The sequence below is a fragment of the Xiphophorus couchianus genome, chromosome 9 (genome assembly GCF_001444195.1).
Source record: "Xiphophorus couchianus chromosome 9, X_couchianus-1.0, whole genome shotgun sequence".
Taxonomy (NCBI): Eukaryota; Metazoa; Chordata; class Actinopteri; order Cyprinodontiformes; family Poeciliidae; genus Xiphophorus; species Xiphophorus couchianus.
Window position 1 is genome coordinate 19,635,559 of NC_040236.1, and position 23,565 is coordinate 19,659,123.

Consider the following 23,565-nt stretch of genomic DNA (forward strand, 5'->3'; position numbering starts at 1 on the left):
CTGTGTGTATCTGGGAGGCATTTGTTCATGAAAATCTCAGTGGATCAGCAGTTTCTGAACTACTAAAACCATCATGTCTGGTAGCAACAAGCATGCCACGATCAAAGTCCCTTAAATCCTCTTTCTTCCCAACTGGGATGCGAGATTTGAACTTCAGCAAGTCGTTGTCACCAAGAGTTGCTGCCATGTGATTGGTTGGTGAGCTATTTGTGTTAACAAGCAGTTGAACAGATGTGCCTAATAACGTGGCTGGTGAGCAGATTTGTTCCCTTTTCTGCGTTTAAAAATATGATGAATAGCAATTATTGTGCGTTGGTTAATGGTGAGTTTGCACTACTGACTGGTGATGTAGCTTTAATGATGATGGTAGGTTAGATTTATAGAGCAGTGTTTATGTTTGAGGCACTGACTATCACTCTTTGGAGTGATAGATTTGTAGCCAAAAAAAATTATTTTTCTTCTGTTTTATTGTCACTTCAAACATTATAATAAATACCACAGAATGGCAGTGATGGCATTTTAACTCCATATTACTCAGCCGCTATCATTCATGCGTTCATCCTCTGCTCAACCATAAAATTAAACCCTTTAAAACCCCATCAAAATATATAAAATTGTACTAATGTGTATCTGAAGGCATGAGGAAGTATTGGTCATGGGTGCAGCTCCTGGTATGTGTTTATAATGTGCTCTGGCGGTCATGAAAATCAATTTCCATATTGCTTACGTGGCCCGTTTCTGCTTACTACAAGCAGCCACAAATCACTGAATAATTCCCAGTGGGGGTGGAGGCAAACCTCCGGCTCCACAAAATGCTTTATGTCGAGGAAGATGAGTAACACGCAGGCGTCTGTGGCAGAATGAAGGGACATCTGAATTGACAACTTAAGAAACGAGAAGAAAGAAAATACCCCATCTGAATAAAACCTCACTGCTTATGTTACCAGTTAGACCCCGAATTGAGTCTTAAACCCCAGCAAGTGTGTTTTGCTTGCGTTAATCACCGGGGTGAGTGGCGTAGGTCTGAAGGACGAAGCGTAGAGGTGCAGTCAGAGAGGTGGAATCAGAGTGTGGGTTTATTAATAAAGGCATAACCACAATCTGTCAGCAAAACTGCTGCTTCCTCTTTGCATAAAAGAGACTGCTTCACACACTTCTGAATAGGAATGGATTTACATTTTAGCACATTAACAAGGCAGAAGAGACACACACCCCCTCTTGTACACTGGGGAGGTGCAGGGAAAACGAGATTCGTTTTCATCTATTTCCCCTGAAAACATGAAAAGGGAGGAATTCCCCATAGACAGTGCAGTTCTTTGATATCTACAGCCTGGTGTCTGTAAATAGGTTAGGTGAAGATGATGATGGTGTGTGTGTGTGTGTATTTTGTTAGATTGGGTTCGGCACATGTGTCTGTCATCCTATTCCTGGCATGTCATTGTGGGTGGGGAAGTACATGTGTGCGTGAACGTATGTTTACCTTTTCCTTCTGAGGCCTCTGCTGACTGCTCCCTCTTGTCATTCATGCAGTCATGTGGGGCTCTCGAAGCGGCTCAGCGCCTCATGTTTCTACGTTTCCGTTGAAGCTTGCTGTTGTCCCGACCGGTGACCAGTTTTAATTGCATGCTGGACACTCGTGATCGTGGCGTTGGTGTATTTATCCAGTGCAAAGCAGCAAAAAGTGCATTGAAAAGAAGTGTTTGTTGTGACTAGTGTCTATGTCAGACCTTTAAAGGGCAACCCAGAGACACATAAGACCACAACCTTGCACTCACAAACGGTTGAGTGCAGGATTCATACATGCATAAAGTATTCATACCTTGGCCCGTCGCAATAAGCAATTACTCAATTAATTGCATAGTAAATTAAAATGAGCTCAATGATTTACATTTGCATGATTTATCATATTTCTCTTTTTGCTCTCTATCTGCAAAAAGCTGGATGACAAAAGTTTTTAGTCTAGTGCTTTGGTCACAACTAGTCCCTTTTTTGAAGGATAATTCTGCTTACAGAATTCCCCTCTTTTATGCAAAGAGGGGAACATTTTCACTCTCAACATGTACAAGGCAGGAATTACAGCAAATGGTTTCTCTGCAAAGTATAGACTCAATACAAATGCACTAATTTGAGTCCCATGAAATCCACATAAAATGCGTTGCAGTGTGTGGCTGGAATGTGAACACAAGTTTAAAAGTTTTGGGGATTAGGGCTACTTTTTCAAGGTACCGTATATGACTTCCTCTGTGGTGCTTTAAGGCATTATTGGTATGAGGCACATTTATAAATGTTGCCTCCTCCTTTAGAGGAATCATTTCAAATCCAGATATGCTGATGTGATGTAGTAGTGAATTCGACTATTTATATACGTGTCAAAAATTCTGCAGCGCCAGTACATGGAGCTAGTTGGACTTCGGTTTGTAGAACTGTGAATGTCTGCATTTGGGCAGCTACCTCTCAGCTGGTGACGGCTGCACTGACCCACGTTGCTGCGTCTTTGCTCAGCATCTAGAGGTTAACAACCTCTTTCTTAGGCAAGAGCTGCACGAGTCGCTGAGCCCCGGACCAGGTTCGTCAGGTTTTCAGCTCCATCGGCCATGACAGGTGACGGCCGGCCAGCCCTCAATCTATCGCACTCTGTGCTGGTCAGATTTCACCCGCATGAGCTGCTGGACGCGTCGGGTCATGCGTGCAGTGACACAGACTTAAACGTCACAACAAGATACGTGCTAACATGTCATCAGAGTGAAGTTTTTTAACTTTAAGACAACTAGATCTGCAAACCTTGGGTGAAAATGTAACAGTTTGAGTAGATTTATTACTTCTTTTTGTAACTGCTATTGCAGTGGAGGGAAAGAAAATGTTTCTTAGTCTATCAATATGCCATAATTATTATAGCTTTAGTCTTATGGGTTGTATTTACTTATTTTACTGTAAAATCTGTGTCAGGTGGCATGTCTGACGCTGGCTGTAAAGGAATAGTTAAAATTTTTGCGAGTGAGATTCTGTGAAGTTATTATTATCCACAGCCTTGTTGAAAATAGCTTTGGAAATCCTCATTTGCAAAAGGTTGAATGTTTCTCTTTGAAACTAGTGTCCTAATTTTTCCAAATAGAGTTTATGTCAGCGATCTAAGTTAACCTCATTAGCTGCTCTGGTGGCTCATTATTATGTAAACTGTTAGCATACTTGCTAATTCTCTCTCTGTTGCAAACAGTTGTTCCAAAACAGCATAGTGTACAATGATCAATGGGCAACAGGACTGAACAATATATTGGCAAAATATTATCATCACTTAATTTTGCAAAGGCCTGTTTGGAACGCTTTAGCTTCTGGCTAATATCTTACAAGGGTCATGAGTTCACACTTTTAGTGTCACCCTGCAGTAAATGCCCACAGCTGACACAGATTGCGCTGCATTTGTGTGTGTGTGTTTGTTGATATTTAACTGGGCTTTTAACCACTTGAGTTTTGATTAAGTCTGCATTACTGTTATATTGAAGATTACAAAGAGTTGGGACCATAGATGGCTGGGAGAAGAGGGACGAAAATGTGGATTTATCACACCAGATATTGTAAATAATATCTCTATTACAGGATTTTCTAACATCATGAAACAAATTTAGTTTATTAAAAGACATTTAAATAATAAATAAAAGAGTTGACTTTCAGTGTGGCATGCTTTTTTGATGCCAGACGGGACTGATTTGATCAGTTCTATGGTTTATATGCAAAACCGTCTCTCAGAAACTATTCTGAGTTAACAGCAGCTGTCTGGAAGAAGATTCTGTGCTGATGTAAAAGGATTCTGGACAGGCTGGTTTAAGATAATAGAAAGGAATGAGTAGTTCAATAAATCATCTGTTGTAACCAAAGAATCCCATCTACAGCAGCAGACGACCTCTGCTATCTAAGAACAGGAACAGGAAACTGAGGCTGCAGTTCACACAGTCAGCTTGTGAATTACAAATGACCTTTGCCTTAGTGAGCTAATGAAGACCAAAAACATTGGTTAAGTTTTTAAATAAGTTAAGGCTTAAATTGTTTGAAAGAAGATGGCAGACTTTAGCTATCAAGTCCTCAAAGACGTACTTTCTGCTCCTATCGTCAGATAGATGTTTGGTTTGGATGAAGGACATGGAAAGAGACAAAGTACGGTGATAAGCCACAGATGTCTCTGGGTGTGACACTGAACTTTGATCCACTCTGCACGTGTCTTTATATATATATATCTCCATTTGTCCTGACGATTTTTATATCTCACCCACCCATAACACGTCATGTCTTCCAACCTCCATTAGTTGATCTTTTGCCCCTATTTCTCACTTTTCTTCTTTTACGCTCTGTTTCATTCCCCTCTGCTGTGTGTCTCCTGAGCTGGACGTATTTTATCTTCTGCTGCCCATAAGCGGGTAGGTTTTATATCCCTGGTTTCTTGTCCTGTTTTTTGGGTAAAGCAAACATTAATTGACATTATTCCTCTTCTTGAATTGTGTGCGTGTGTGTGTGTGTGTGGTCGGCTTGTTGATATTTAACTGGGCTTTTAACCACTTGAGTTTTGATTAAGGCTGCATTACTGTTAAATAGTTAAGCATCTGATGTGTTTCAGAACAGAACACATGCTAACCTTTAAAAATGGCTATCATGGTTGCTCATCAGCGAGCTGAGCTCAAAGGTGGAATGAGATAAGGACTTGATGCGGTGGTGTCAGGGTACAAAGGTTCGATGGCTTCGAAGAGACAGACGGCGCACATGTACAGAGAAAACTGGCATATAGGTGGTCTCTATGATATGATAATTCATTATTGAGATGGCAGGAGAGCTGAATGACTGGAGCCACTAATTTAACTGAGTCTGATGGACAGAATGCAATTACTCTGAGAGTAGAAGGTGGAAGAAAGGGGAACAGCGTACAGAGCCAGTGCCCCTCTTTCTTTTTTCTTTTGACTTGTCTGGCAGGCTTTCCTATAGCTACAGATGATTTCTGGGCTCTAAGCTCCTGTTGGCAGCTTTTAGTTTGTGGAGTCACACACACACACACATACAGTAGCACACAAGGGATGGGGGGTGGTTCACACACGCGCATATGCAGATCTTCACATCACCCTCCCGCCCGGCACCTGCTGGCAGTTACGGCCGTCCAATTTAGCGCTCGCCTCTCCTTTCCTCCCCTCTGCGGCTCCGCTGGTTCGGCATCAGATTGCCGTCTAAATCCAGACCCGCTAAGCCGTGTTCACTTCCTGCTCCGCTGCCACATTTAGCTCATGAGCCGATTCCAGGTCAAACCACCACCACGCTGTTCATAGTAACTAACGTGTGTTTTGGCACGAGTTTTCAGAGGTTTTCACTTCTTCTCCCCCCTCAAGTTTAGTCTCAGGTTTTCTGTCTTAAATTGAAGTCAGGTCTGGAGTTGGTCATGACTGAAACATTTTTATCATATTGATGCCATTAGATAAGACTGTTCAGCTTTAGGTTAGGAATTCAAACCTGTGACCTTTAGCATCACACCAAAACTATGGATCATGTTTAGGCATTAAGGTTAGTTAAAAGTCTCTCTGACTGGACTAATAAGTTATAAATATATATTAGAAAACAATGTCTGACACTAAAACTATTAGTAAGAGATAATGTTCTATTGTATCCAAATAGTCCTTTGGGATTGCTAGATTTAGCACACAAATATGACCGGGATTTATTGTGCAGCCTTAATGTGCTTTTGGGCTAGAAAAATAATAAAACACGATAAATTCCTGTCAATTCTGAATTTCTGATTGAAGCAGAAGAGTTTTTTATTTTATTTTCAAAATCAATTGGATCCAATTTGTTAAAATTGTTTCATTTGAAGAATTTAGAATGTCATCGATATCATGACATTTTCATATTCTAAATGTTCAGCACCTGAAACGCATCCAAAAACAAATCCAAAAACCTGGTAAACTTTGCTTTATTTTGACGATAAAATGCTGCAAACATTGACTGTAAAAGAAAATATTTGCTCCAGTCTGCTTCCTAGATGATAATTTTTCAAATAACAAATTACAAGATATTTCATTTTATGCATCAAAACATCTGATTCTTTCATTTTTACAACATTGGAAACAATGTGCATAAAACAGCATCCCGGGGAGTTTGCATTTTATGTTAGGAAGAATTAATAAAATATATCAAATTCAGATTGCTCAGTACTTCATCAACTATTCCCAGGTCAGAACTGATCCAGTGAATTAACAACAGAGGTAAACAACAAAGCCAGTTGACTGGTAAATTACTCTGGTTCTTTTTTAATTCTAATAAACTGCTTAGTTTTTGCTCTTCCGATGAGGTTGAGATGTCTGGATTTTGGACTAACAAGCTGCTTTTCTTTAACTCCACATGGTGTCTTAAAGACTTGACACCTAGAAGATAAAAAACCCCCCAGTAAGGCAGAGTCTGGAAAGGCAAGAACAGATGGGGACTTGCTCATGGTGAAAGCTGAGGCTCCTCAAACTCCATCCTGTCTATTCTGAATTTACTTCTTGCTTTTTTTTTTTCTCTCTCTCTCGCTCCCCTTTTACCCTTTTGCTCATTATCTTACTCACCCACTCTATGTTCCCTCACTCCTCATTTTCTTTCCACTCTGTTCATTTCTCTTCCCACTAACCCCTCTCTCTTCATACTCGCTCTCTCGCCATCCATTTGGTGGAACAGTGCTGCTGATAATGCCTGTAATTGGAGTGACTCACACTTTTCCAGTGTGTTTGGACCAGATAAAGAATATTGTCAGCATTTTGCCGACATGGCCTCTGCTGGCAGAATTAAATGGACTCTGTTCTGTTCTGTCTGCAGCAAATTAAAAGCCTCTCAATTCATCTGTTCTCGCCCGAGGCTTACAGGGCCCTCCTATTCAGGCTGAAACGCCGTGGAGAGGGGGCGGCACAGTATGAGAGAGATTTCCCTCTTCCCCAAGAAGCACCAGCCGTTTGGTTTTGTTCTACTCTGCACTCGGTCGCCGTTTGCCGGAGAACGAGAGAGAAGGAGAGAGAGAGAGGTCGAGACCGGTAGTCTTAAGAAGTGGGGACGAACATCTCGGAGAGTAGTCAACTTCATTATGTGGCTTGTCACCTTGCAGCTGTGCCTTGCTGTTTTTGTTCCTTGGTATCTCTCGCCAAAGAAAGGAGCTTTTCTTCAAGTGTGCTCGTAAACGTGCATGTTTGTGAAAAGGAGAACAAACTGTGAGTTTGAGTGCCTTTGGCTGCCGGGTTATGCAGCCACTGCCAGTCAACACTTCAGATTAGAGTAGAGGCAGATGGGCTCCCAAAGGGGCAGAGTGATGGGGCTCCAGGGCTCACCAGGCTCAGAGAGTTCAACCGGTGTCGGTGTTGAAGAAAAAGGTGCGTAATTCTGCCTTCTGGCATGATTTCTGCTAAGGGTCTTTAGCAAAGATTATATGGGCAATTACAATGTGCGGCCAGAGTTTTAAGAAATGAGCAAGGTAAAAATGAGTATTTTTGTAATCTTCCTTCACCATTAAATATTTCTATTTTCAATTTTAATATACTGTATTTATTGAGATTAGAACTTGTGGATTTTTTTTCTTTTTAGAAATGGTGATATTTGATATTTGACTTCAGATTTTTAATTATATTTTGCTGTCATCCTGGAGTGTAAACAAACATAATCCTTGGCAAACATATGTTACTAGCATGGCAACCAGTCAAAACCTACAAAACAAGGTTAATTTATGAAGAAAACAGGAAATAAAACTGATGTGTGTGAGCAAAAGCAAAGTGCTGGAATTTTTCTCTGGCAGGGACTAACCCATCCCAATATTACTCACCCATACTCACAATTTACCCTTAACAGCAGCATATTTTGTGTCCCAAACAAAGTTTCTACAGATGGACCTTGGTACGATGCTCCAACATGAGATTAACTAGGTTAAAAAAAAACTATAATGTACAAAACAGGCGCATTTTGATTTTTTTTTTGCAAACATTTTGTTCAACCCACCACATACAGATTGTCTTTGACGTGATTCAAAGTAATTATGGGAACAGACCTTATAGAAAAAGCTGTTTGATAAGAAATTTTTGCAGAGTGTTTCAGCTGCTTTTTAAGAACCGAGCTGAGCTAAAAGACATACAGAGCTGTAGCAGTTAACACGCCATCAACGTTAGGTATAGGGAATTTTTAGCCAGATCCTAATTAGATTTTATTACGATGCTAAAGGCTGTAATGTAAATAATTTGTTGCCCCTACTCCCTTACCCAAAACACTGCTGGTGATTTGCCTGTTCTTGACTTATTCCTGCTTCAGCCAACTTACTAAGTCATCAGCAGCGCCCTGCAGAACATGGTGCGATGTGGAGGGACTAAGTAGACTAATTGATTTAGAGGTGTTGGTTAATAAAATCTCACTTGGCACCAGGCATAAAACTTCTGTCTAAATGTTAATTAGTTGCACTTCTAGACTCTTAAAAATTAGCTTTGTAATTAAAGAATGAAGTGTGTGCTGGAGAGGTGGATTGTTCTTCAGTAAATGTCCTTGCTGAGCCGCGTTATTGACAGAAAGCACAAAGTGGAGAGCAGGTCTCTCTACTCCGTTACCATGGGCAACTTCTACTCAGGGCAGATCAGAAACGAGCTCATTCTCATGCCTGCTGATAACCCTTGCTTGGTTTCTCCCGCTCTGGGTAAGCATGACCTAACAAAAGCAAACCTGTTTGTTCCTGTCTGTCTCTCTCGCTCCAGATCTCCGTGGGTGTGTGTGGGATGTTGTGTCAGGGCTGAAACCCATCCCTCTCCCATGAGCCTGTGTGCCCACACACACACACACGGCGCCTCGACGCACGCACTCGGCGCCCACGCACCCACAGCCGGCACCGACGCTGTGAACTGGACCCTCGGAGCCCGGCGGAGCCCAGCCGAGCCAAGCGGAGCCGAGTCTAGCCCACTTGGAGCCTGAGGATGTCAACAGAGACAGAGCTACAGCCAGCGGTCAGGCCCAGCAGCGTTAGACGGGACTCCAGGAGGAAAGGTAAGCAAATGGTCGACGTTTGCTCAAGATACGAATTATTCCAAACAGAGTAATCTATTTTTTTTATTAGGATCTTGACTGTAATACATTCTGATTTTATTTTTTACTTGTTTTTAGTAACCTACCAGAATTCAATGTTATATCAAATTTTTCTGTTCTTAGATTGACTTGCAGAACAATTCATACCCCCTTTTTTATATTTGGTTAAATTACATTCATAAACTTTGTTGGGATTTTTATTTGATAGATCAACAAAACAAATTGCATTATTGTAATGTGGAAGGATTTTTTTTTTAGTTTTTAAAAGTTATTCAAAGTAAAATGTAGCAATCCCCTTTGTATTCAATCCCCTTTACTCTGATACACCTAAATAAAAATCTGTGCAACCAGTTAACCAGTTGGTTCCAGATGTGACCTTACTACAAAGATAAGGTCACATCTGAGGCCTTCTGGTCTGTGAAGGCCTCAGATGTTTGTTGGAGAACATTAGTGAAAAAATAATATTAGGTCAGGGATAAAGTTGATAAGCTTAAAGTAGCATTTTCAAAAATGATTGTTGAAAGGAAGCCACATTTAAAGTGTCTAACAAGTCATATAAAAGACATGAAATATATCAAAGGAGGTGCTCTGGTCAGATCAGACCAAAACTGAATATTTTGGCTGGCATGTAGCTGGTTGAAAACTAACATGACCATGAGAACACCTTCACCTGAGTAGAACATGGTGGCAGCATTATGCTGTGGGAATGCTTGTTCAGCAGGAACAAGGCAGCTGGTCAGGATTTTTAAAGGAAGGTGGACCTTTTAGAAAACAGCAATTCTGAAGGAAACATAGAGGCTGAAAAAGACCTGAGACTGAAGGTCAGGTTCACTGACCCTACACTTTACACCATGGGCTGTGCTAGAATAGTTTAGATCAAAGTTTTATGGCCCAGTCAAAGTCCAGACTTATTCTTACTGAGATTAAGTGGCAAGACTTGAAAACTGTTCTTTGTAGATGTTCTTCGCTCAGTTTGTCTGAGTTTAAAGTGTGTTAGATGCAGTAAAAGTGTTGACTCAGCAGGACTTTATATTCCTTTGTAACACTCTGGAATGCTGGTTAATCAAAAAAATAATAATTTGAAAATGACATGCAGAAATATTTAGCTATTATGTGACAAATCTGAAAAGTTCAAGGGTTGTAAATAGACTGTCATATGCCACCATGCACTTTCTTAAGCTGCGTTTGTTTTGAAAGCTTCTTTCTCACTGGCTGGCAAAATAGGCTGAGAGGCCGATGGAAGAACAGTCAGGTGTGGGGTTGCTGTGTTCAGTGAAGATTCCAGATGTGAAAACCTCCAGAGGCGAGCAGCTAGCAGGTGTAAAGCAGCGGGCCTGGCTGGCCTCAGGGCAGAGGTGACGGCGTCTTGCCGCACGGCGCCACCTGCCCGTCTGTTAGAGCGACGCCGGGGCCTCCTCCAAATAAGCCTCTGATTGATGTTGCAAAAACTCCGGACGCTGTCGGGGATGACACTTAATGGATTCGTGCGAGCGCGCAGGATCCCACACACTCGCTATCACCTGGAACAGACGCCTCATTGAGCCCGGCGTGCTTCAGCTCCCGCAGACAAGCGCCGGTCGTCCCAAGCACAGAGAGTGAGGGAAGGCTGAATGCCTCTCATGTCCTACTTAGAACAAGCATTGTTCTACTGCAATGGAGATCATGTTCATCATTCAGTCTGCTCTCCGTATTTAGAAGACACACACACACACACACACACACACACACACACACACACACACACACCGTTGCTGGGATAGAAGCCCAGAAGAGCATATGAGAGGGAAGATGAATGGTTTGCTTTCCGCTTTGAGACTTGAGGGTTTGTTCTCGCTGTCTTTCTCTTTTCATCTGCACACACACACACACACACACACACACACACACACACACACGCCTGCACACCCCTTTTCACACACAAATCACCTTGTCTTTATTTGTATCTCTTTTTTGTACAAGTGGAATGAAGGATTTGCTCAGCTACAAAGCTTTGCTCACACAGGATGTATTCATCTTTCCTCTGATCTGGGTCAGTCTTCCCAGAAGATGCACTCACGTACATGCAATCACTTGGAGATGGGTGATGAAAGCCAAACGCAATCACGTACCACACACGCGCTTCGAACGTGCTTGTCTGTGGGAATGAGGAACTTCGTTGGCGTGCCTTGCTTGTGGGACCTGTAGCCTATTTTTTTTTCTTCCTTTCTTCTTCTTCTTGCTGTGCTCGCACTCGTTTCTAGCCAGCTGTCTAGTTTCTGTCTCGCCAGAGAAGCTGAATTTAAAGGAAAATAGCCCTGCTGAATCGCTGATCTTCATTAGGATATAAACGCTTGCTTTACTGATGTGAAAATCCCTGCAGGACACTCCCCTCGTCCCCCCGCCCGTCGGTCTTCAGACATCCTCCCTCTCCTCTCTCCTCCCACTCCTCAGACTCCGACATGACCTTGTCCTGGATGTGTGAAACTCGGAGCAGAGAAGGATCATGAAGAAAGGGAGAGAGTGAGAAAAGACTAATGAGTCGGTCTGAATGAGAGCTTTTTAATCTCAGTCCTTTGTTTCACAGCCCTGTGGAGACGAATGTGATGGGAAAAAACTACCGGACTGCTACGTGTCACACATTAATCACAGCGGCGCCGTGCGCTTTGTCGATGCATCGCTCTTCTTGCGTGCCTGCGTGTTGATTTTACATGTAATTATGACTCAACTGAGGGCAAACTTATGGGTCGTATGAGAACTGCTATCTAGGGAGGTTGAACAGCAAGCAGAAAGTTGTAATCTTTGAACTCTGCCATTTACTCAACCGTCACCTGAAGAACCTCAGCTTCAGTTGCTACAAAACCAGTCCGCCATGCTGGTCAGATTTTAATATTTAACCTTTAACCATGTTCATGCACTGCAAAAACAAAGCCTATTTTGGTCTGGTTTCTAGTGCAAATGTCTTGGTAGACTTAAAATAAGGTAAAACTAACTTTATAAGTAACTTTTCAGCAAGATATAGAAGCTTGTTTTAAGTCAATTTCTTAGTTTAGTTCTAGTTCCATTGGCAGAATATTTTCCTTGTAATATGAGAAAAATGTCTTGCAATAAGTGAAATAATCTACCAATGGAACAAGTACTTTTTTATCAATGTTGAGAAATGATTGACGTGGCTCTTATATCTTATTGAAAAGATACTTTTGAGATAGTTTTGTCTTATTTCAAGTGTACTAAGATATTTGCACTAGGAACTAGACCAACATGACTTGGTAATATTTTGTATTTTTACAGTCTACTAAGTCCGAGGCATTGCTTATCTCTACTTCAGTCTCTATTTCAGTTCCCTGCAAAATCATACGTCACTTGAACTTTAAAAAAAAAAAAATCACATTACAACCACAAACTTTTTTTTCCCAAGATATATTATGATAAAGAAACATAAAGTGAAGGAGAATAGAAAATTATTTTTGGTTTTCATATTCAATTTACGAATGAGTCACAAGTCACAACGGTGTCCACCTGTTTGCAACATTATCATCGTTCTGTGAAGGCCTCAGGGGTTTTTGAGAGAACATTAGTAAACAAACAGCAAAGAGCAAGGAACACACCAGACAGATCAGGGCGAGAGTTGGTAATGTTTAAAGCAGGCTGAGGTGATAAAACAAAATCACAAGGTCTGAATATCTCACAGAGCTCTGTCCACTCATAATCTAAAAGTTATACATGGTGCTACTGTAAACCTACCAAGATCTGGCCGGTTGACCTAAATTGACAAGCTGGAAAGAGAGAGCGCTAATCATAGAAGAAAAAATAGCTAAACAGCTCAAGTGCGAGAAAATATTAACAATCTACAAATCTGGAAGAATGTCATGAAGGAAGCAGCTATTGACAGAAAGCTTTAAGTAGTTCTGCTTGCCATTTACTCCAATCCCAACAAAGTACGCAGTCTGGTCAGATGAGACCACAGGGGTAGTTTTGGCATACATCCACGTCTATGTGTTTAAACAAAGCTAACGTCGCACGTTATCCTGATCCCCACACCCAATGTGAGACACAGCGGTGGCAGCATCATGCTGTGGGGATACTTCTTCAGCAGGGATAAGGAAGCTGGGCAGAGTTGATGGGAAGATAAAGACAGCAAAATCCTTAAAAATGACACAGAAGGGCTATTTTACAGTTGAAGCCAAAAGTTTACATTAAGATTTTAATTTGTATTCAGACAAAAAAAAATCTCTGATTTATTTCAAGATTCCAAAAAAATACGTGTATTTACTAGCTACCAGAATAGTAAGAGAGATAATGTTTTGGAAATTTATGAGTCTTTGTCAGAGAAGGAGGAAAAAGTTTTGTGTTTTTAATGCAAGTAAATATCTGCTATTATGTTTCTGTCTGCTTTAAAAAACCCTGACAAATACTTTTCCAAGGCGCTGCACCTCTCCTGCCCCCCCTGGACCTCCTCTGTTTCCTTCCCTCTCTTGCGATGCGACCTAAAAGTTAAAGGATGACACAGCTTCAGTGAGACGATGCTGCTTAATTAATGCAGCTGCTAGTTTCTTAAAAAGCAGCACATTTTAGGTTGTTTATTATTAATAAAACAAGGAGTTGATAGCCTGCCAGAGCAGACACTTTTATGTGAATGTCAAACTAGAACAAGAAAACAAGTCTGACATTTATGAAGAGCCCAGCAGCTGCAGGCTGCACAGCTTTTTTCTCCGTGCTCAGAACCTTTACATCGCCGCGCCCACCTTGTTGATGAATTATGATGAACAGTAGAGGCTTCTTTCAGTCATATATCCCCTTTTCACCATGCGCGAAAATTGTCCTGACATTACAGTGCAGTATTTCAGCAATGCTCCACTCTGTCAAATATGGTTTAATTAGTGGAGTTGCATAATTCACGCAAACCGTTACTAGACGGTCGATGAACTTATTTCTTCTCCTCTTCTCCCTCCAGAGGAGCTGAAGTTGACTGTCAAAACAGGGCAGTGAGATTGGTTTGCTAACACGCTGGCAGGGAGTCAGCAGCGTTTATTCACACTGTTCTAATTCAGTGCAGTTCTGTAACAGCTGAAGAATAAATGTCAACACTATTTATTTAGAGTTGATGCAGGTTAGAGCTCCTGACTGCCACTGAAAAGAGTTGATTTTTTCCTTTGGCAATAGGCTCTTATTAATGTGGAGACATGGCAAGGCTTTGAAACTAATCCTTTCTCTTTTTTCATATTCTTAAATCTCAATTTAAGTTTCAAACGTTACAGCTGTTTCAAAGGTTTGCAAAAAGTAGGAGATGGCATATTTTAGCTCTGACAACATCCGGTCAGCTCTGCTTCTGCTTGTTTTCCCGTTGTGGGTTCAGCTACCTTCACCGCTTATTTCAGAGTCTTTTCAAGGTTTCTATTTTTTCTCTGCTTTGTTCTCTTCACTCTTGAATGGACAGGTATCAAGACTTAGAGAAACTGTAGCAAACTCTTTACCTTAAGGTAGTGTTAATCATTAACAGGTTATTGAAAAAGGATATACTGCTTTAGCAATTTTTTTTATGTTGGTGTAGTTAAAATATGTTTTACATTGATTCATATATGAAGAAATAAAGTGCATTTTGAGAAATATCAAGTTCTACCGTGTCATTGAAGTATTTTTGTGGCCTTTAATGCACCCCTGATTTGTATAGTGTTAATTTATCAGGATTTAGCGTGTAAAACTACCATGTCAGGAAGAAAGTTACTTTATTTTCTAAGCAACCGTTAAGACTTGATCTGTGAATAAATGTTTAATACTTGGTACACAATCGATGTAAGTGGTTAAAAAAACCCGATTTGCTCAATAATCCTAAAATTTGACAGACGATTGGAAACTCCTGAAATTTTCAGGATGCTGAGAAGTCAATCTTCACAAATGCAGACGGTGTGTCTGCATAATGTAGTATGCGATTAAGACGTGTTTTACAGGATAACTGCGTCCATACTTATTTTGAAGCATGAAATAATTATTCAGCAGTGACATATGTTCTTTAGACATGGCACCTTTAGGTCGAGACAGTCATTACATGGAAGTTTTCAACATGTCCACAGTAATCCATCAACATCACAAGTTGCTGTTTACACTTTGAAATATATTACTCTTTAGTTCCATCATGAACAGTGAGCAGGTCTCTAAGAAAATTAAACAGTTGAACTCTATTGAAGTTCGTCTATAGAGCCCCAATTCACAAAAAAGTTAATCTCACAATGCTTTAAAAGGCAGGTACGTTCATGTGCAGAAATATATAATCGACCTTTCCATTCATGTAGACACATTCAAATTCTGCCCCTTAAATTTCAGTTTAATCCTGGTTATACTCCAAAGCAGTCAAGTACACCTAATTGGGCTAATTGATTAAAATGAAACACTAAACAGCAGGAGTACCAGCAAAGGAAAAGTTGTACTGAAGGTAACCTTTTCACGCAAAAAACAAATATTAGTTTTAACACAATCAGGCACCGCTGGAATGAATTATGCTGCTATAAAAGGTGGCGTTCAGAAAAATATCAGCACTACTTTTAGAACACACCCAGTAACTTAATCACTGCCCAACATTGCAACGCGCATGAACCAAGTGTTGGAAAATGTGTAATTTTAATTGCTAGACAAGTCTATCCAAAGCAGCGACTCTGGCAGCTAATCAACATTTAATTTGAATCATTTGAATGCCGCGCAAGCGTGTGGGATTTATCACAGAAAAATGTTCATCAGCTGAGAAATTTTCACCTCGCTGTGTATTTATAATAGCGGTAAATGTGTAAATATAACATTCAGTGATGCCTGTCTGTCTTCCATGATGTGACAGCGAATGTGATTACAAGTTCTAATAACTTCCACTGCTGTCAGCACATGCAGCCGACTGTCATCACAACTCTGGGAAAAAACATCGCCACTCTCCCACAGTGGGATCGAGCCAAGGGTGCGTGTGTTGGCGTGCGTGTGTGAGGGTGGATCCGGAGAGTAGCTGGCAGTCAGCGGCGTGAAAAGAGTGGTTAAAGGTTATAGCTGTGCAGCTGTTAGCCTTTGTGTTTGTGTGCGAGCGTCTCTTTGCTTGTCTCTGGTGTGCGATTAGCAAACACATTATCTGCTTTGTGTGGATATTATGCACACAACTAGTCTATCTGGCACAATCACTGCAGTCATTTACTCCCATATCTTTCCCCAGGGAATCTTAGAGCGCAAACAACTGCATTTTGTGAGTGTGAGGGTGTGGGTGGGTGTGTGCGTGTGTGATGTGTGCTTGCCATGAGAGGAAATCAAATCCGCTCCCTCCAATCAGACAGAGATTGAATTGAATTGGTTGTGTGTTGTTATTATTGTTGTGGAGGCCAGCAGTGGATAGTCGGCGACAGAAGATGAAACATAAACTCTCAAGCAGATTGTGACACTTGCTTTCCAGAGGTGTATCTCCAAGTTCAAAATCTATTTTTAGAGATTACTGCTCCTTCTGCCGAATGTTTTCTCCTCTGTCTTTCTCATCTACTTATCCATATATCCAATCTGCTGTCTTGTTATTTACCAGCCCAATCAAAGTTTTCTTTTTTTACATCACTGTTTTTTTTGTGGTGGGACGACAGAAGAAGGTTTTTTGTGTGTGTTTTTTTATGACTGTAGTAATAAAAAATTTCAATAATTTTCAAAAATCGAAATATGTGATCCTACATAAACTAAAAACACAGTTTTTGCTTCATTATTGACATTCAGTCTTCTTTCTTAGGAGTCCATCAGCAATCCACTCTACGACATTTATGCCTGCACCTTGCAAAACTTCTCCTAATCAGTCAAATTGTGAGAAGAGCCCTCTTCAGCTGACCCTTCCTGACATTTAGTTCAGGAATTGGGCGAGGCCACTCCTAAACTTTCAGGAACAAGATAAACTTTGCGATCCCAACATTTCTGAGATGCTCTCTGGTAACTTGAAAGTGGCCAACAAATGATTGTATTTAGATTAACAGACTGACTACGTTTCATTTCGAAATCCGGAAAGCTGGTAAAAAAGCAACCGATCACAGAAATACATATCAGCAAATGCTTTTTCAGCTCCTTTGCTACAATCTTGTAGCAAAGATTACTATCTTTGGTCCTTTGCTACAAAGGAGCAACAGTTTTTGTTCTGTTCTAAACATGAACACTCAAGTGTTTTGAGTGTGTGGACAGTCCATGTGTGTGGCTGTACTCTGTCAAACAGAATATGTTCAGCTCCATCCTCCCTACACACTAGTTGATGTGGCTTTGCCCACCGCATCACTAACTACAGTCTCCATAGCAACACTTTTCCTCCGTGCTCATAATTTACACAAAGGGAAAATGTCCCAATGTCACACATACACACCCCCTCTATTAGAGGCCGGGGCTCTGACCCTGCTGTGCTGGATGAAGGACTGCGTACTGAAAGGGCATTTATTATTTGTTTGAGGCAGGCATGTTTCTGGTTTTTACCTCAGTTCTCCTGCAATATAAAAACATGAATCGCTTTTCTAAGACATTAGAAACGTATTGTGAGGTGGAGGTGGAATAAGAAAGGATGTCTGGTCGATTTAGTTGACTGCAGCTGTGAATGTGGATTTTCTCAAATCCACTACAGCAGTTTTTTTTACGTTACGCCCACTGCTCTACAGCCGATAGTTCTGCTATAATATAGTTATGTTAAAAAAAGATCAGGTAGAGGACAACTTTAATACACATATTAAGTAGCTGTTCATAGCGGATCAAGGTTTTCTATAGATTATAATACATTGACTGTCTTGTTCTGACAAATGTGTGAATGAACAGCTTCAGCTAATAGGGAAAAGGCAATAACTGTATGTCCCTAGCAAATAATTCACAACATAATTTAGCTCAACAGTGCTAAAAAAATATAGTTTACGTGTGGCAAAGGAACAAAAAAATGCAATGGATTGCCTATATGAGGCAGAAAGTGAAGTTTTGTCCTATAAATTGTTGGGGAAAGGTTAAGAACAAGAGCCAAGTTGTGACGGCCAGACGTCTTGGTCAGAGAATCTCCTAAACTGCAGCTCTTGTGTTCCTGTTCTGTTTTGGTCGGTGTCTCTGTGGAAAGAACCAGCTCGTCAATAATTGTGGGGATTGAAGTCTTGGCTTGTGTTGTAGGATCCAGCAGACAAGCTACTACAGCTCAGACTACTGAAGAAGTTATTGGTGGAAGGGTTGTGAGTTTGATTTCAGCTTCATCCACCATATTGATGTGTTGTTGTGCAGGTTGCCTGCTGATTTGCGTATCAGTGTATGAATGAGTAATTCGAGTCAAGAGCGTGAGTAGAAAAGTTTGCTCTCTATGGATTTGCCTCGAAATTTCTCAGATCAGAAGCAGGTCTATGGTGTAGAGACGCCACCTCACAACTTATAAGAGTAATAATAACATTATATTGGTGCCAGATAACACACTATGACTTCAGGTTTCTGCTGGGGTCCATGACTCAAAGGCAGAACAGGTAAAACCAAGACACTACTAGGTAGGTTGTCATGATTTTATGCCTGATTATTGAAACGTTTTGCTATCTGTGTCCTTTTTTGTTGTTTTCTTACAACCATTGTTACATATTTTTTGAGCAAATGGCTGTGAGTGTTTTGTTTTTATGCATTTGTAATCGATCTCTGCAGTCATCTGTTTGAAAGAGTTCAGTGTTACGCGTTCAGTGTTCCTGAAGGCACCATTTGAGTTTGTTTTCCTTTCTGTTTAGTTAGCTGTTGTTCATGCTTGACTTTATTCTTCCTGTTTCTTTAGCTAAAGCTCAGAAAAGATGCAATGCAAAAAAGATGAAAAAATAAATGCATCTGTTTTCTTCATGTTTTCATGTCATGTTTTCAAACATAAGTAGGAACACTAAATGCTAAGCCAAAGCTGTCTTAAACATAAAGTGGAGCAATTTTAGATAAGTTTAAGAAAGTAGTGTGTGTGGGCGTGTGTGTGTCGGGGTGTACCTGCTAAAAGACTAAGAGTTAGACCCTGTGGCAGATGGCAGAGCTTCGTCTTTGTTTTTGTGCTGTATGATGTTCAGCAGCCCTCCTTTGCTCCATCATTCTCCCAGGAAGCTTGTTGAGTAGATGAAGGGAGAAGGAGCATTACTCAAGATGAAACGCAAAGAGACCGAGAAGGGAAAGACGACAACTTCCAGTTACTTCCGGTTACTTCCAGTTCTGTGTTTTGGCTGGGATGATAGACATGAGAGAATACTTTGTTCTGACGTACTCAGCCTGGCATGAAAGCAGGACTGCTGAGGAGTTAGCTGTGTTTGCTGATGCTTTGAAAGTCGCAGTGTTTGACAGTCAGACACACAAACACACATTCACCCAGACAGGTGGATTAAAGAAGCAAATAGGCCTGACACTTTAGGTTTTTAGTTAGACATATCTTTTAGACTAAAAATGTGTTTTTTTGCTCAGGGCTGGGAGATTAAGGGAAAGATGAGAGGGACGGAGCAGGAGAGGCTTTTTCTTCTTCTTTTGATGATGGTTGGGCCTTTGGAGAGCTACAGGTTTCTCTTTTGCTGCTGTTAATGAACAGCTAGACAAAGAAAGCCCTGGGATTAGGTGTGTGTGTGCAGCATACACTGTTGCGGTCCCTATGGGTGCCGCTTCATCTTTTCATCTGAATATTTAAATACAAATTTGCAAGATGGGCATAGTCAGACTTAATCTGGAAAAAACTTAACCTTTTAGACTCAGCTGAGTACGGCTTTAGATATTGAATATTTTAGTAATCTATCAAAATGTACTCAATTAATTGGGTGATTGAATGTGCACACCAGGTGTGTTAAACCAGGTGCATATGCATTAAAAAAAAAAAAAAATCTTTCATCTTTTTCTATAAATGTTTTCATATCCTCACATAGACACACCACAGTCGCCATTTTTCTGTTCATAGAATCAAAAGGCTTGGTTTTCTTCAAATACCTAAACATCTTCTCAGCACGTTCGCCTTCATTACTGAGTCCAATTACCTAATGCAACAGTGAGACGGGAGATTTACCTCCAAGAGCCCTTAGAAGACAGAGGGACGCTGCGATAGTGGCTAAAAGATATGAAAAAAAGTCAAGAGGGTTGAGGCTGGCCTCTCGCTAACGTAGCTTTTGTTGGTTTCATATTAAAATGAAGAGGAGATAGAAAAGGCTGAGATGAGATGAAAGGGAGAAGAGATGATTAAATCACCTTGTCTCCCTATAGAAAATATGTGTGTGTGTGTGTTGGATGACTTGCATTTCTCCAGATAAGAGCAGGACTTGGATGCCTCCTGCTTTTCGCTTCATTTAGACTTTACTCCTAATCAGGATGTGAACTTGTAACGCATCGTTTCATTTTTTTTTTTCCCTCAACATATTCTTGGTGTTTTTATTCGCATTGTACCTCTTCCTCTCAGATCTGGTTTGATGACAATACAGTCAGTATTCTCGCAGCCAGGAGAGGTGTTTCTGCATCAGACGTTTAAAGCTTTATGTGTTGATCAGATCCTGCTTCCTTGCTCACTAGATGAGAATTAATTCATAGATATGAAGCGATCAGGGTGAGAGTTCGCTCCTCTGAGCATAAAACCACAGTTGTTAACTGGAAAAAAGGTAAACCTCCTTTAGGTGAGTATGGACCTCTGATCTCAGCTGAAAAGGTTTGGAGTGAAACCAGCCTGTTTGTATCTTGAAAATGCGCATTTGAAGACATGTTTCCCTACTGAAGATAATGGAAAGTAAAACAACTCGTTCCAATCCCCCACCACGCTCCCAACCAAACTCTTCCAAGACATGCTTACCACTGGAAATCACTTTCATTTTCAACATAATAGACTAATTACTTTGCATTGCGTTCTGCATCCTAGGGATTTGTGCATTGGGCTCAAAATCCAACACAGCATTAGGAAATTTCAGCATCACTGGCTTTCCGTAAAGATTTCTGCCAGGAGTACTGGCAGAAATCGCATTCAAAATCTCAAGGCTTGCGATTAAAAAGAAATCAGTTCATTGACGCTCGCCTGTGCCTGTGGTCCAAAGTGTTTGGAAAAAGTCTTCCTGAATCTGTAACAGCTCAGAGTTATGAGATAGCTGTGAGATGTCTGAATTTAGAAAAGCTGGTATTAATGTTCAGTCCTATTAAGCGCTTTTCTTACTTTTATTTTTACCTTACTTTTCTTCATCTCCAAGTTGAATCAGGACAAAATGCCTCCGGCCGACCCCAAGGACATTAGCAGTATTATACAACGACTTCAGTCTATAGAAATGAAGATCAAACAGCTGGAAGTGAACTTTGAAATCAACGCTAACTGTGGAAATCAGACAACTCTTCCTCAAATCAACGGAAAGGTTGTACGCCTCGCATCAAGCAGCTCACCCTGGAACGCTCTGGGTGCCAAGCCGAAGCAAATGTCTCACACCGCAGATCCGATGAGGCGACTGACAGGGAGAACCCCTCACCTTGACGAATCAGCGTGGCCGGCTCTGAGCCGAAACCCACCTTCAACCTCAACACCTGCTCCACCAAAGAAAAACAAACAAGCAGCTGCAACCAAAACGGTTCCACCGACCCCGCTCCCAAGGACAGAGCGACCAGCCCGGGCCTCAAAACATTCTGACTCTGTGGGAATCCCACTGAAAAACAGATTTTCTGTACTCCAGCCTGAGCCTCTGAGTGAAACCTCGCTTTCAAACACCAACAATGAGGCAAGACCATCACATCCACCCCCTAAAGACAAAGCGGCTACCAGGAAAACGAAAGGTATGCCAAAAGTGCTTATTGTTGGAGATGAGGCAGTAAATGGAATCAGTCACGTTTGCAATCCCAAGAAAACGAGAGTGATTTCTTTTCCTGGTGACACTGTATCTGATTTAACTCGTAAAGTTCTTTCGCTGACCGCTGATCAGCCAGATATTGAGTCCTTAGTTGTGCATGTTGGAGCCAACGATATGGCAAAGCAGAAATCTGAGATTCTGAAAAAGGACTTTAATATTCTACTGAACACTATGGGAAAGTTAAAAATGAAGTTATTTCTCAGTGGTCCAATTCCATCACCTCAATGGGGAGACGAAAAACACTCCAGGCTGGACATGATAAACAAATGGCTGATTAAAAGCTGCTCTGCCAGCTCAGTGACCTTCATCGATAACCTCTGGATCTATTGGCAGCGCTTTCACCTTTTTGGAAGAAGCGGACGCAATCTTAATAAACATGGGATAAAGCTACTCTCTGCAAATCTTTTTCATTTTATCAACAAGGACAGCAACGTGATCATCACTTCAGAAGAACAGGCTCAAGGATTTCTGACTAGGAAGAAACCTTATCAGGAACAAACAGTTTCAAAAGCAGCTGATACATCGACTGGAGGCGGAGCGACTGGTTCCCTTCCTCCTTCTCCCCTCCCTCTCTGCTCACCCACTTATTCACAGGATTCACAAGATACACATGGAGAAATGTCTTCTGGACCGGAGTTTCTTAAATTTACAGATGGAATGAATCAACAGGTTGTACTTGGGACGTCACTCCTTAGTGCTCACGTAGCAGACCTCACTTCATTTAAGCCACCTGACTCTAACGTCCCAGAGGATCCATCACTCTGCGTTTCTGAGGTCTGAGGCCGGGGTCCAGACTTTATCTTTACACCCTTCTTGCTCCAGAATGTGTCTGGCCCCTCGGCACTGCAGAACAGGACATTACCTGCCCAGATCACTACAAGAAAATTTACAAGAAACAGAAACATAAAATATAGGGGACCTAATTCAAACATCAGACTGTTCCCCTGCCTAAAAGAACCCCAGACTGAAGATTTCTTGGCCTCCAAGTCACTTAAACTAGCTCTTTTAAATACCAGATCTCTCTGTGCTAAAGCTCTATTAATTAATGATTTCATCACTGAGCATAATATTGATGTTATGTTTCTGACAGAAACATGGTTGAATGATAATAATGAATCGATCGTACTAATTGAATCTGCGCCTCCTAACTACAATTTCTTCAATGAGAATAGAAAACACAAAAAAGGAGGAGGCGTGGCTTCAATATTTAAGAATACCATAAATTGTAGTAAAATCTCTTTGGGTCACTTCACCTCTTTTGAGTATCTTGGAATTGAGGTTAAAGGCCGCAAACGAACTTTGACTGTAACTCTATACAAAACTCCAACTTTTGTGGAAAATTTCTTTACTGACTTGAATGAACTTCTATCTCTCATATGTATAGATTATGATTGTTTAATAATTGTTGGTGATTTCAACATTCATGTTGACAACCCCCAAGACAGAGGGGCAAAAAAGCTTGCTAATATTTTAGAGACTTTTGGTCTAACACAACATGTCAAACAAGCAACACACACTCAAGGACACACACTGGACCTGGTTATCAGTAAGGGTGTGAATATTTCCAATGTCTCTGTAACTGATGTCGCCCTGTCAGATCACTTCGCTGTTATTTTTGAAAGCTCTTTATCTTTTAACCCACTTGGACAAACAGCAACCATCACATAACGTTCTCTCACTGAAAACACAGCAGAAACTTTTAATCAAATCTACTCTTCTTCCTCAC

At 41.0% G+C, this 23,565-nt stretch overlaps 1 protein-coding gene across 11 annotated transcripts in view; it reads left to right on the forward strand.

Moving 5' to 3' along the window:
- Nucleotides 1-23,565, forward strand: part of dab1a (DAB adaptor protein 1a) — a 260,379-nt gene that overhangs the window by 176,044 nt on the left and 60,770 nt on the right. For all 11 annotated transcript variants that reach the window (XM_028028174.1, XM_028028175.1, XM_028028176.1 and 8 more), the window contains one exon: nucleotides 8,727-9,012. In XM_028028174.1, coding sequence (XP_027883975.1) covers nucleotides 8,943-9,012 — 70 coding nt within the window. In that variant the 5' untranslated portion in view covers nucleotides 8,727-8,942. The remainder of the gene's footprint in view (nucleotides 1-8,726; nucleotides 9,013-23,565) is intronic.